Source organism: Pantherophis guttatus, chromosome 15, assembly GCF_059756535.1.
Source record: "Pantherophis guttatus breed Tessera chromosome 15, ASM5975653v1, whole genome shotgun sequence".
Taxonomy (NCBI): Eukaryota; Metazoa; Chordata; class Lepidosauria; order Squamata; family Colubridae; genus Pantherophis; species Pantherophis guttatus.
In genome coordinates, this window is record NC_142077.1 from 17,911,526 (window position 1) to 17,927,268 (window position 15,743).

General features: G+C 39.2%; 1 protein-coding gene and 1 long non-coding RNA gene across 2 annotated transcripts in view; one reads left to right on the plus strand and one right to left on the minus strand.

The window, feature by feature from the left end:
- LOC148112027 (uncharacterized) overlaps positions 1-15,743 on the minus strand; it is a 449,893-nt gene that overhangs the window by 38,133 nt on the left and 396,017 nt on the right. The gene's annotated exons all lie outside the window — the stretch shown is intronic.
- The window catches only part of LOC148112029 (vomeronasal type-2 receptor 26-like), a 91,063-nt gene that overhangs the window by 13,434 nt on the left and 61,886 nt on the right, over positions 1-15,743 (plus strand). The window contains exon 3 of the mRNA XM_087879372.1: positions 6,985-7,648. Within this exon, the coding sequence (XP_087735498.1) occupies positions 6,985-7,648 (664 nt within the window). The remainder of the gene's footprint in view (positions 1-6,984; positions 7,649-15,743) is intronic.

Genomic DNA, 15,743 nt, shown 5'->3' on the forward strand with positions numbered 1-15,743 from the left:
CCAGATTTCCAAAGACACTGAAATGATGCTAGAAGGAAATATAACAATCATGGAATTAACTGAAGCGCTTAAAAAACAAAAGAATGGGAAGGCAGCAGGCCTGGATGGACTGCCAGCGGAATATTAAAAGACGCTACAGGAATCGTTGGGTCTCCCATTGTTAGAAGTCATGAACGAAGTTATGTTAAAGATGAAAATACCCAAGTCATGGTCAGAAGCATATATTACACCGACCCACAACCAATCAAGAACTATAGGCTCATATCCTTGTTAAATTCAGACCATAAAATCTTCACTTCGATATTGGCAGACAGACTCAAAAGATACTTAAATAATCTCATACACTCTGATCAAAATGGGTTTCTGCCAAAAAGACAGATCAGAGACAATTTGAGGATAATTCTGGACACTTTGGAATATTATGAGGCACACCCTGAAAAACAAATGGCTTTGATGTTTCTAGATGCACAGAAAGCCTTCAATAATGTGAATTATCGAAGCTTCTTCACCCCCAATTATTAAAGTATACGAGGCCCAGTTTTCCCCCATGTTCCTACATCAATCTGATGTTTGGGGCTTCAGAGAGAAACCACCAGCAGAACCAACCCAATCTCAGCCTCTGAGGAGAATCTTGGGGTGGGTAAAAGGACTCCAGCTGCTGCCCTCAGAGCTGATTTGGGAATTTACACAATTTCTGCTTTGTCTAAATTCAGAAAATATGGGTATTGGCATAAAATTTAATCTATGGAAACTGACAGACTCTGAAAATTGTGGCTCTTGGAACAGACAAAACTTCAATGAAAGACCAAACTTGGATTATGCAACTGACAAATCTTATTAGGCTTTGAGGTCTGCCTGTTTCTTGTATAACTGGAGAAAGAAGTTAAAAAATTTCCTCCAGAAAGAATCTAGGATATAGAAGCAAAAAAAGATGCAGCAATCCTCGAAAATTATAATAGGCCCTTTATTGGAATAGAATAGTCCAGTTGGCATTTGCACGTGTTAATCTAATTGTGATCAATTGTAGGGGTGACACAGTAATATGATTTACATTTTTATTGTTTTTTAATTTGCTTATTATTTTCCATTATGATACAATCTTGCTAATATTCTGTCAGATGTAAATGCCTTATTCCCTAATGTGTAAATAATGTATATATGGGATATCAGGGGTTAACTTATTCTTTGACTCTTAATGTATTCATAATTCACCACTCCCACTCTTGGCTCCACCCTTTGTATATATAAGGAGCCACCTTCACCATTTTCTTTGCTTCTATCTGTGAATATTCAGTGAATATAGAATGCCTATTATAATTAAAGAGAAATATATTTAAACCTCTAACTCTTATTATTATTATTGAGTCTGATCCTGAAAATATTGCAACAAACTGGTAGCAGAGGATGGTTAATTGACTCAATAAATACCTAAAAATGTCTAAGAAAGATAGGCCCAACACCAGGGCCTACAGCAAAGAAATAGAAACTGAACAAGAAATAATCAACGAATCTACAAACGCGATTTCGAGAGAATCCGGAGAATACACCACTGAAGAAGAAGAATTAATAAATGAAAATGATGGCCAGGAGGAAATCGAAATAGAAAATAACGAACTCAGGTCAGAGATATTGAAGTTATTAAAAAGCCAGAAGAATGATGAAAGCCTCATCGCGAACCTCCAAGAAATGCTGAAGAACAGCGGAGCAGCGAGAGAGAAAAACATCGCTAAAGAGAAACCCAAAGGCCAAAAAACTGTAAGTGATATGACTACAGAGAAAGTCGTTATGAAAAAGAAAAAATGTGATCCCGCGCGAAATTTTGAATGGCAGCCATCTTGGTTTCAACAAGCCTCCAAAGTGAGCGAAGCAGAGCCAATCAAAATGCTCAGTTCAAAATTTCTGGCGCGAAAAACGTTATCAGACAACGAAAGTGAAAAGGAGGATTCAAACTCTTCGGAAGAGCCAGAATCAGAAAGTGAAGACGACTTAACGAAATCCCAAGTAAAGTCAGCAATGAAGACGCTTTTTGCTGCATTTGGGCCAAAATTAAAAATTTCCAAAGCGCCAACGAAGAAGCAAGCGAGCCCAGAGAGCCATGTCGATTCCGCCCTACACCGCAGACCGAAGCAAGTGCCAACGCACCCAAAAGAAAGAGAAGAACAGTCGCCGCCATCAGAACTCCTAAGACCGAGCCAGAGACCGACTCGTCTGAAGAGGAGCGGAGCGAGCGAGCTACAATGGAGAGAACCTTCCACGACGACGCCAAAGAAGAAATGAACAACGCGCATGTGCGAAACTACGTAGACGGTCCGGAAAGACTTGAACTGGCCAGAGAACCGCGCAGACTCGTTGCGAGCATCCCCATGCCGTTTTGCAATTTCCTACACTTGCGAGACCACGGACTACCTCAGGTTGTAAGTAATGGACAAAATAATGTGGGAAACTTACCCAGTGACTTCCCAAAACTTAGGGTTGATGGCATTAATTTACAAGAATGGTATCAACAGCTCCAGGTTGTCTTTATGAAAGAAAATTTACTATTTTTTATCACTAGTCCCCCAAGAAGACCTTGGACTTTAAAAATAGATTGTTTACACCATAAGGCATTTTTCTTAATAATATCTAGCGTGTCTCCTGCAATGTATCATAGCATCAAACCAAATCTAACTGTTTCAGAAATAATTCAATGCATGTTTAATTTGTTTCACAGCGATAGTGTAGCTACCACCACAAGAATGTCTAAGGACTTCTTTTCTTCCAGAGTAAAACCAGGGGTTTCCATAAGTGAGCATTTAATATCTTTAAACAAAATAAGAGCTGAGCTGCATTTGAGGGGGGAAGTGATTTCAGATCAAACAATGAAAAGTGTTATTATCAATTCACTTGATTCATCATGGGATAGTTTTATGTCACACTTAGACACCATCAATCTAGGATATTTATCAATAGAAAGTTTGTCTAACAAATTGATAGCAGAAGACAATTCAAGAAAAAATCGTTATAGCAATCACACAGAACACAAATCTTTTAGGAAGGTAGCTTTCCAAGAAAAATATAATGAAACTTTTAAATGCCACAATTGTGGGTCCAGGGAACACAATAGAAGAGATTGTCCCAAAATTTCAAAGGAAAGACATAGGTCAGAATATAGGAATAAATACAATTATAGACAGTCTTCCACAGATAGACATAAATACAGAAGCCCACCAAATTACAGAGAAAGTAGAGGGGGCAGAGAAAATTCAAAAGAGAGAAAATCTGGTTCACTGAATGGACTAAATAAACAAGACAGCACTAAAACGCAACAAAATGAGAACAATAATTGGCTTATTGATTCTGGGGCAACTAATCACACCACTAATAACAAAAATATATTGTCTTCATTTACAGAAGATAAGTTTGTAATAAAGGTAGCTAATCAAGAAAAAGTTCAAGTATTAGGCAGAGGGAATGTGACCTTGCCTGGTCTAGGAAAAATAGAGGGGGTATTGTTAATACCAGAAATACCTCATAACATACTAAGTGCCATAAAACTAAGCAGAGATTCTGACATCAATATAGTTTTCTCAAAGGGAAAAGCAACTTTAGAGAAGAATAAAACAAATGTAGGCACTGTGATGATTAAAGGAGGCCTACCCTATCTGATAACAAAAGAAAGATGGTTACATAATATTGATTCAAATATGGAAGATTGTATTGAGGCAGATGATGAAAATATTAGTAACAGTGACAATGATGAATGTAAAATATCTCATGATCACACAGATACACACAATGAAAAGAAACCAAAAATAGGTAAACCAATTCATGACGAGTGTGCTCACATCTTACATAGGAAGTTAGGACATGCAAGTTTTCCTGTAGTACAAAAAATGACTGAACACGCAGAAGGTGTCAAAATAAAAAATTGTGAAAATTATTTGGAATGCTCAGTATGTAAATCTACTAAACTAAAAACTAGTCCCAGGCCAAAAAAATCCACCAGATCAACTAACAAAATTTTTGACTTAGTACACATGGACTTAGTTGGCCCATTAACTCCATCAATCACTTATAGAAAACGTTACTTCCTAACAATAGTAGACGATTACAGTCGCTATGGTTTTGTTTACACATTAAAACACAAGGATGAAACCTTTCAAAAATTTAAGGAATTTTACAAACGCATAGAAACACAACATAATATCAGAATAAAACAAATTATGACAGATAGGGGATGTGAATTCATGTCTAAAGAATTCTCCCAATGGTTAAAGGATAGAGGAATGCTACATTACACGTCTAGTCCATTTTCTGCGTTCCAGAACGGGATTGCAGAGAGAAAGAATTCCACATTACAAACCATGATTAGGTGCACATTAGAGGATGCTGGTTTAGGCAAACAATTTTGGTCAGAAGCCTTACATTATTCAAATTACACTCAAAATAGAACCTGGTCCAGTATTGTGAATAAGACACCATATGAGGTGATGTATAATAGGAAACCAAAATTAGCACACATGCACATATTTGGGGTCACTGCAGACGTACACATACCTAAACAGTTGAGAAGAAAGGGAGAAAACGTATCCAGAAGACTAAGATTTATGGGATATGAAACTGGAACCAAAGGGTACAGATTCATTGATAATAATAACAAATTTATAGTTTCCAGAACAGCTGTGTTCCATGAACAGGCCAACTGGTCTAAATTACATCTTAATGAAATATTTCCAAATAAATGCAAAGATACAAAATCTCGTGAGGAAGGGACAATAGAAAATCAAAATATCAACAAAAATAAAAACAAAACCAAAACATGGACAAATAGTCAACACAAAATAAAGACAGACACATTAACAAAAAAAGAAGCAAGATATTTGCATGACTACCATAGCAAACCTGAAAGAGCTATTAGGAACAACAGAAATCAAATACCAAATAAATACAGAGATTACATAATGCATATGGATGGTGAACAAATAACACCTAATACATATGAGGAAGTATTAAAACTCCCTCGTGAAGAAAAGGAAAAATGGGAACTAGCTATGAAAAAAGAGATGGAAAGTTTGCAAGGATTAAATGTATTCACACCTGCGATTGCACCTAAAGATAAAACAATTATTGGTACCAGGTGGATTTATAAAATTAAGAACCTAGAAGGAGGCAATACCCTATACAAAGCTAGATTGGTTGCACAAGGTTATGCACAAAAATATCCGGAGGACTATACTGACACGTACTCCCCCACAGTAAGAACAGAGAGTGTTAAAACAGCTCTAGTAGTAGCATCCGCACTCAATCTTGATGTATTTCAATATGACATACAGACTGCGTATCTACACGCAAAACTAGATAAGGAAATATATGTAAGAGCACCTCACAGTCAATACACTAATAAAAATGAAATTTGGCTATTGAACAAGAGTTTATACGGATTAAAGCAATCTGGCAAAAGATGGTACGATTGCTTGGTAAAAGTACTTAAGACCATGGATTTCAACGCTACCACTGCTGATAACTGTTTCTTTGTCAAAAAGAGTGATGATTACATTGAATTTGTATTGATTTATGTAGATGATATTTTATATATAGGAAAACACAAAGAGAGAAGAGAAATCTTTGTAAACAAGCTAAATGAACATTTCTCGTTGAAATCTCTAGGTAAAGTAAACAAATACCTTGGTGTACAAATTAACAAAACTAGAAGGGGATTCAAACTTAGTCAGAAAGATAAGATTATTGAACTTCTAAACAAATGCAATTTAAACAATGCCAAACCCTGTGACACTCCTATGCAAACTGATTTCCTTAGAAATACTGATGAATCTTCCCCTGAATTCAAGGATAATACATTTTATAGATCAGTCATAGGTTCACTTCTTTATATATCTAATTGGACTAGGCCAGATATTGCATTACCACTCAATTTATTATCAAGGCACGTTAGCAAACCAACAATGTATCACTGGGAAGCTGTCAAAAGAATTTTAAGATATCTGAAAAGTACATTAGACTTTTGCCTAGTATTAGAACCTAGTGATAATAAAGAACCAAAACTTACATGTTACGCAGATGCGGATTGGGCTGGAGATATATCATGCAGAAAAAGTACTTCTGGTTATATTTTTCTGTTAAATGACTCTCCAGTTTACTGGTACACTGGTAAACAAGAACTGGTAGCCACTTCAACCACAGAAGCGGAATATGTTTGTTTATCCAAAGCTGCAAATAACCTTGTATGGTTTAATGATTTAATTTCAGATGTTTGGAAAAAACCTACTTTGCCTTTTGTTATGCATGAAGACAATAAAGCAGCCATTGAAATATCTAGATCCGATGCCATTGGAAAAAGATCCAGGCATATAGATATAAAATTTAAGCATGTGAGACAATTGTCTCAAGATGGATTTATCAAAGCAGTGCATTGTGATACCTCTGAACAATTAGCTGACATATTGACGAAGCCTTTACCTTCTAAACAGCACAAATACTTAACTTCCAAATTGTATGTCTTATATTGTCCTGAATCTGAATGTAATTGGTGTTGTATAGCGAACCGGCATTTAGAGGGGGATTTGTCAGATGTAAATGCCTTATTCCCTAATGTGTAAATAATGTATATATGGGATATCAGGGGTTAACTTATTCTTTGACTCTTAATGTATTCATAATTCACCACTCCCACTCTTGGCTCCACCCTTTGTATATATAAGGAGCCACCTTCACCATTTTCTTTGCTTCTATCTGTGAATATTCAGTGAATATAGAATGCCTATTATAATTAAAGAGAAATATATTTAAACCTCTAACTCTTATTATTATTATTGAGTCTGATCCTGAAAATATTGCAACATATTCTATCTTTAATATTTTAAACAATGTCTGATTAACAAACTATTCTAATATATTCATGAGAACTAGGTTGGATTTATTAAAATCTAATATTTTGGATTTGATCTGACCCCAAATCTAACACAGCATTCTTCACTGCTTTTTTAGATCAACTATGAAACAGCTTCAGAGGCTCTGAGTGATAAAAGGAAATTCCCTTTTTTCTACCACTTGCTCCCCAAAGAAGGGATCCAGTACCCAGTAACTGTCCACCTGCTCCTCCATTTCAGATGGACCCTGATTGGCCTCTTTGCTTCAGACACAGAAAATGGAGAGAATTTCATGAGGACTTTCCCTCCTATGCTTGTCAGGAATGGAATTTGTGCTGTTATATCACAACGATTGTCAACAACTGGATATACAGCAGCCCTCAGGGAGGCCCTCTCTAAGTGGAGACAAGTCAATGTCTTTGTTCACTTCATAGAATTTGATTCCATTTGGAAGAGAATTCTTCCTTTCCATGAAACACTTCTACATTTGCCAGGACCCATTGAGAGGAAAGTCTGGATCCTCACAAATTTTATAGGGTATCCAATAAAGCAGCACAGAATTCTCAAATACATCCATAGTATTTGGAGCTTTGGTTATCCGACAAAAAAAAGGCCAAGAGATTCTGCCTTTGAACCCCAATTCTTTATGGAAGAAAAGTTTCAAGATCTTTATTTCCGCTGTTCCCTTTCAAAGAACGTCTTTTCTGTCAAAGGCCGCAGAAGATGCACCCAGGAAGCCCCACTGGAGACCGAATGGAAAGGGAACAGAATAAGCTTCATAAGTAACTATCAATATTACAGTATCATGAAGACTCTGGCCCATGTCTTGAATGCTGCTTATTCCTCCAGATCGAGAAGAAGGAAGGAGGGTGAAAATATCTTGGGGTCTCCAAGGCTGCAGCCATGGCAGGTATGGGATCCCAATATGGATCCATTAGTCTTAGATCCTTTCAAGGAGGAATCCATCTCAATAGATCTGGCCAATTTAATTATTCAGGGAATAATGATTCCAAAGAGTAGATACCATGGCATTTTGATATTTTGCACTGCTAATTTGAAAATGCTGTATTCTTTTTTAAACAAAATCCTGTATGTATGGTTTTGTGATTAGCTTCATGGAATTTTACCTTTATAAATTTGGAGGAGACCCTGAGACCATCTAGCCCAACCCCTCCTCTCTGCAGGAATCCCAGTTAAAGCTTCTCTGACTGATGGCTGCCCAGTCTTCTTTGCATTCAGACAATCCATGAAGAGGAGTGAACCTCTTCTGCTTTACTGAGCCTGCTTTACTGGCTCAGTTTTAAAACAGCTTCTCCTCCAAACTTGGTGCCAGCAAGGGGACCTGGTCCTTGAGTTGGGGTCTCCCCAAACCACAACGTTCACTTCCTGAGATTCTTATGGCTTCATTTGCCTTCTTTCCATGAACATCTCCCTGCTGACTCAGATTCTGTTCCCAGTTAACAACGATTTTGAGATCATTTCCACAAACATAAATATCAAGTTTGGTATCCCTCATCTTTCTTCCAGTCCCTCATTCATGTTCTTATATGAGACTCTATTGTTAGTCAAGTCCTAGTTGCTAAAAATCAGATATTTTTCTCCTGCTTTTTACTCATGTACCCTTCTCTGTGTGGAAATCATATTGTTTCTGGAAACTTGATATTCCTCTTATTAAAATTTATTTTATTCAAAAAGGTAAAATACAAGTTATGGAAAATAAAACTATTACAAAGATAAAGCTAAATTAGACAAAACATTTTTTTAAAAATTGTGCATTAAAAACAGACAAAAACATGCATATTGTCCCCCCAGTTGAATACAATACAGCAATAATAGTTTCTCCCCCTTGCAAAATAGGCCCACAATAATAAACTTCTACACATTTACTTGCAACAACTTGACTTGTCATCTATCTGCTGTATATAAAAAACATATTTAACAGGCAATCCAACAATAAAGTTAAATTTAAAAACTTCAAAATGGTCTATTATCTGCTATTCTATTTAACTCACAGAAAATTTACAGGGGCTTCTTATTTACCACGGACCACCACAATCATTATCTCTGATCCATCCAGAATCTGTCCAGGGTTAAACATCATTGTTTGATTCTTAATAATAATACATTTCCTTAAAATTTTAATTAGGTTCTTTCCCAACAACTGCTTTCCATTCCCCAAAGTCAGAAGACCTCCTGTAAATTGAAACACGATGACTCTTAAGACTTGTTTTCCAGTTAAATATGACAAGTCCATTCCCCAATCTCCCTCAATCTTCTTGAAAGAATCAATTTCATCAGTCATCCGTTCTGCCCACTTTGAGTCTTGAGGGTCCATGGCCTCTCCAGCCATCTCCAAGCAGCCTGCCTTCAAACCAGACTCCTCCTTCAGGGATGCCAGCAGCAAATTCAGTTCCAGTCCATCCATCCTATTCAAGAATTGTTGCTTGCTTCTGATTATCGCCTTTAAGTTGATTTAAAACTATTGTTATTTTATTAAACTTTTTAAATGAAGTTTCAAATAAGGCTTGTAAATTGAAAGACTTTATAGTCTTTAAATCACATCAAATTAGCTTATTCTACGATCGTATTAATTACCATATTAATGACAATGTAGAAAAATTAATGACAAATGGCAAATTGTTATCCATCACCTTCAGATTTCATAGGAAAGATTAAAAAGGATTAAAAATTATTTGAGTATCATTTTGAAGACAGTTTTTATCTACTTAGTTATCATACCATCCACCCCTCAGGTTTCTAATCACATCACAAAATTGTTTGTGAGTCCTTTACTGAAATCCAGTTCTATCACCAGAGTTCCCATAATCTATTTAGGAAGTGTAATGATGTGTGAGAATGACTTTAGGGATGAGGGGAAGGATCAGAGAAGAGGGGAGAATCCTGCAGCTGCTTAATGGGAGAGAAAGAAACCCAGAAAGGATCCTGGCTAACTTCTCAGGCTGAGAAAAGAGTTGGTGGGAAATTTGTTCTGCAAAATTTTGTTAATGTCGCATTACAATCAAATAGAATTGGCACATCTGGAGGTGTTTTCCATCAGGATGACCAGGGAGAAGATTAGCCTGACAACTTTCTTCGTGATCAACCCATGCTTTCTGGGAATCAACCTCTTGTTTTCTCTGTTCATTTTATTTGTTATCTGCTCTAGAATGTTCCCTATAATTGATCAATTGTATCAATTATATACTTTCTCTATATTTTGTCAGTAAATGATTGACAATTTTTTCTCAAACTTTTTCATTCACATATGAAGATAATGGCAGTATTTGTATCCTAATTAACCATATTTGGAGATTAGACAATTGTGGAAGAAAGATTCAATGTGGGATAAGTAACAAAGTTCTCTGTTTTTCAAATTCCTGGATGTTCCCATTCTAGTTTCATCCCTTTCTGGAGAAGAACGAGTTTCTCAATATTTCTGAGAGAAAACTGTACTTGGACCAAAATGGAGAGATAACAGCAGATCTGGGTATTGAAAGCTGGTTGGTTCTCCCCAAGGAGGATCCCAGGAGTGAGATTCTGGCGTATTTTCTAAGACAGAGACTTTTTATCAACCCACATGCTCTTTCACAGCTGAAGTTGCTCAATAAGGTGGGAAACATTTTGGTGTCTTTTCTCTGTTTTCCAAAGCCTGAGGTCCCATTTCCAGTGGGCAAAGCCTAGAGTCTCCAGGGTGGTTGGCCTCCCATGCCAGGTGGTGTCATCTAATGGAAGTTCTTCAACAGACAGGACCTAAGTGAAATGGATTTGCCATGTTTTATGGAACCTTTCAAGATCTTACTGGTCTGAGCTTTCTTTCTTTATCATAGTTTTATTCTACATTAAAAAACCTAATGGAATAAAAGTTTCCTCAATCTTTTACAGTAAACTTTGTTCTCAGTTTTAAGATGAATATATCATCATATTTAAATCTTTTTTCAATTCCATCCCTCTTGACTTTATTAAATAGAAAAGTCTTTTATTGTAATGTTAAATTCTGAAAGCAAAAAGGAGAAACTAAAGGAAGAATCTGCCAGTTGTTTTACCTCCTGCATCTGTTTAGAAGTAGTCAGAGGTTTCATATTTACCCCAATGAAGATCAGAGGCTACTTCTCTCCATCTAATTCTCCCTCCGTTTTCCATGGATGGAGAGTCCTAACATATTTCCTTTGGCATTCTTTGTTTTTCTGCTTAGTCCCTGCCTCAGTCCAAATGTGTGGAAAGTTGTCATCCTGGTTTTGTCAAGAGGGCTCGAGAAGGAGAGCCAGTTTGCTGCTATGACTGCGTTCCTTGTCCGGAGGGGACCTTCTCCACTCAGGAAGGTGGGTCACACTGAGGAAAATGGGAGGCTTTGTGGACCTGGATCCATTCAGAACATTTCATGAAAGTGCAAGTTAAAAGACCCATTTAAGCTCAGCTGTATTTTTTTTTTTAACCTGCACAATTTCTTATCTAAACGGAAGTAAACCAAAAAGACTTGGAAGGAGCAGGAGGGACTGGGAAAGAGATGGGAGGAGGGGGTGGCAGACTGGCCAAGCTTTACTAAAAGCAGAGGAAATATCTCCTACGCCTTTTAGTTTAGATTTCAGGGGTGGGTTCTGCTTACCTTTACCACCAGTGATTGCCTATGTCATGTAGATCGATCAATCAATCAATCAATCAATCAGAATAGAGTAGAAGGAACTTTGGAGGTCTTCTAGTCCACCCCCTGTTCAAGTATGAGACTCTATACCATTTCAGACAAGGGATTTCCAGTCTCTTCTTAAAAACCTCCAATGTTGAAGCACCCACAACTTCTGGAGGCCAGCTGTTCCACTGGTTAATTGTTCTCACTGATAGGAAGTTTCTCCTTAATTCCAGGTTGCTTCCAGATGTTACAAGATCCTGTAGGTATCCTCCAAGTCCAGGATATTAACAGCCATGTGGCAGGACTCAGGATGTTTGCCTAAAACGATTATATGATTCATTATTAATCTCTAATAATATAGGTTCTTATGACGATTCTACGCATCACACAGGAAATAATTAACATCCTATGTCTTCACTCACTTTCATATACCTAGCTACATTTTTTAAAAAATATCCTTCTTATGCTCTTTTTAATGAAATAGTTAAGAAATACTTCTTGAAAAATGTCTGTGGTATCATCTGTTATCCAAAGAAGTTTTTTCTTGCAAGAGAAAAGAAAAGAAAATTAAAGAAATATTGCTTTTTTTCTTTCTCAGATATGGAAAAATGCACCAAGTGTCCAGATGATAAATACCCAAATGAGGCCAGAGTCCAATGTATACCCAAAGTCATAACCTTCCTGTCTTATGAAGAACATCTGGGCATCATCCTGGTCTCTTTTGCCGTTCTCTTCTTCCTAACCACAGGACTTGTTTTAATCATCTTCACTAAATACCGAGAAACTCCCATTGTTAAAGCCAACAACCGGGACCTCTCCTACATCCTTCTGGTCTCCCTCCTGCTTTGCTTCTTGTCTCCTTCTCTCTTCATTGGTCAACCAAGGAAAGCCACCTGCCTTCTCCGACAGACAGTGTTCAGCATCATCTTCTCAGTTGCCGTTTCTTCTCTCTTGGCCAAAACCATCACGGTGGTGCTGGCCTTCCTGGCCACAAAACCAGGAAACCGAGTGAAGAGATGGTTGGGGAAGAGCTTGGCCAACTTCATCATCTTCTCTTGTTCTGCAGTCCAAATTATCATCTGCTCCATCTGGCTGGGAGTTTCGGCCCCCTTCCCTGACTCTGACCTCCACTCCCAGCCGGGAGAGATCATCCTGCAATGCAACGAAGGGGCCGTTGTCATGTTCTACGTCACCCTCAGCTACATGGGCTTCCTGGCTGCCATCTGCTTCATGGTGGCTTTCCTGGCCAGGAATCTGCCTGGGGCCTTCAACGAAGCCAAGCTGATCACCTTCAGCATGCTGGTCTTCTGCAGTGTCTGGGTGACTTTTGTGCCCACCTACCTGAGCACCAAAGGGAAATCCATGGTGGCTGTGCAGGTCTTCTCCATCCTGGCCTCCAGTGCTGGTCTGCTGGTCTGCATCTTCATCCCCAAGTGCTACATTATCCTTCTGAGGCCAGACCTCAACACAAAGGAGCAGCTCACAGGCAGAACAAATGTAAAAACATGAGATATAACACCATTATGATACTGGAAGAATTGTTAACGGTTTATTTTATTTGAAGAAAGATATTCTTTCCATTTAGATTGTATGCAGAAGTCAAAGAAAATCATATGTATATGTTTCAAATTTGGAAATGATTGAATCCTTCACAAAGGAGCAGCTTACAGCCGGAACAAATGTGTAAATGAGGAATTCCAACTTTTAACATGTTCCACAGTCCAAACATAGAAAATGATCCAAGCTCTTCTCCATGCATGAGTGGGCCAACTATTTTTCTTGAAATAAATAAAGGGTGTGTGGAAGATTGTGAGGAGACAAATTTCTTGGGAGAAATGGGAGCATGTTAGCAAGACAGAAATATAGAAGGAATGTATGGAGCAACATTGATGCCCTCATTTCTCAGTACATTTCACCCAAACTGCTGTGGCAACGCAACTGAGATGTTTCTTTTTGTTTACACAATAACTCTTTCTTGAGGGTAGCAACAATACAAGGCTGGGGAGGTAACTTGAGTCTTGCTAATTCTGAATATTCATGCTCACATCATCTATTAAATGAAATATGTATGATTATCATTTTCTCCTCCTTTCCTGAAATGTATAAATATGAGTGCATCCTTTTGTCTGCATCATAAATAATGATTGCAGTGAGCCTGGATTATTGGTTTTTTTTTGGGTCCTGTGTTTGATTACATAGAAGATGTTGTCAGCAGTGGGATTCACAATCTTCCATCTGCCACTAGGGACAACAAATGGGGCAGCCCTATAGGGTGAATGTTGTGAGATTGGTCCCATAACCCCTTCCACTGCCACATAAAGGCCACCATAGGAGCTTCTGTCAGACCACAGTCTGTGTCCAATTGTCTTGTGGCTGGAAAGGTTTGTGGTCCCTTCCGTCCCAGTTTCTCAGCCACCCTGGCCCTGCTGTGGGCTCAGCCAAGCGATGTCTGGAGTTATCCAGGAACTGAGGGGGAATTTGGCTTTGCAGAGTGAGTGGGACCCTCTGTTGAAGAATGGAGACTGACCCAGAGGTTCTGTGCAAACTCCCTTTTTTCCTGTTGTCTGAATGGAGGAATTCATCTGATCCCAGGCAGGGAAGGAAGTGGATGATGGGGCTCAGGTAGACTCTGATTGGGGAAGGAATCTTTCCCAAAGAAACAGGGAAACCTGCTGTGTCCCAGGGCTGGGAGGGGGTCCGAAGCCCCCAAAGGCTGAAAAAAAGGGAGTGAGTGAAATCGGAAGATATGATAAAAAAAAACTCTTCCTCCTTCTGAGAAGAGAAATTCCTGTATCTGCACAAGGCTAGGACAGATTCCATGCAAACAGAAGCAGGAAAGACAGTTTTTATTTTTGTTAGATTTTTCCCCAGTGTTTTATTATTTTTTCAAATAACTAAAGGAGGTGAACATCTCCAACTCTTCTTCCTCTTCCTCTTTTCCTCACAACAATCACCCTGTGAGGTGGGCTTGTCTGAAAGAGAGTGTCTGTCCCGAGGTCACCAAACAGGCTTTCAGGGCTAAGGCAGGACTTGAACTCAGGATCTCTTGCTTCCTAGCCTGATGCCTTAACCATTGTCAATGTTAAGGCAGGGCAGATTTTGGGCAAAGGCCCTGCTGGTCCCCACTGCCGCCTCGTCTTGCAGCAGGACCCCAAGTACCCCCCTCCCCCCCCCAGGTCTTTCTGGGGTAGAGCAGCCCCATCCGAGAGCAAAGGGGAGAAACTCCTGGATACAGAGAGCCCCTCCCCCCATCACAGCCCCTCCCTCTTGCCAGGGTTCAGCTAAGACTCACTGCCTGTAGGGGGCAGCATAGAGTCTGGCCCTGAAGTCCTAGCTGGGCCCTGGGAATTGAAATCGGGGCCTCCTGGTGATTGGCTCAAAGCCCCCAGCTGCCTTTGACGCCTAAGGCGGGACTAGAACTCAGAGTCACTTACTGATTGGTTCAAAGTCATTAAAGCCCCACCTTTTCTTGATAGCTTGCAAGATAGGCTGGCCACTGCCTCCTCCTCAACCTACCCCTGGCATTTCCTGGTGGTCTCCCAGCCCTGCTTAAGCTTGTCCAAATCAGACTGCTGCTGCATCCTACAGCTAGTCCTCCACTTACAACCAGAATTGGGACCAGAAATGGCATTGCTAAGCTAGGAGGTTGCTAAGTGAGTTGTGCTGAATTTTAAAAATGTTTATTGCCACCATTGTTAAGCGAATCACTGGGGTTGTTGAGTGAAAAATGCAGTCATGAAACAAACGCCGTTTCGCCCACTGACTTTACTTGTCATGAATCCATGTTGATTGCCAGGCACCCAAATCCTGACTCTGTGTCCAAGGGGATGGTGCCCTAGTCATACGTGCGAGGACCCATCATAGATGGCTTTTTTCAATGGCCGTGGAACTTGGAACTGTCGCAAAATAAATGGATATAAATCGAGGACTCCCTGTAGCTTTGTAGGGTCCCACTAATGTGGACATCTGGATGGAGATGTCCATCCTGTCAGCTGCATCCAGAGGAGCCAAAGGAAGTGGTCCTTCCTCCCACAACCGTCCCTGGGAACAGGGGCTCCTCCAGTAGAGAGCAGGTCCAGCAAGGCCTCTGAAGGGCCAAGTGGATTCTCTTAGTTGTCAGGGAGGTTGTGGCCAAGTGTGAGATTGTGCAGGCTCTGGAATCCTTACCCACCAATTGAATGGCAAAAATACACCATAGTATATTAAAGTCACTAATAGAGAAACTCCTTTACAAAAAATGCTCATGTTATTCT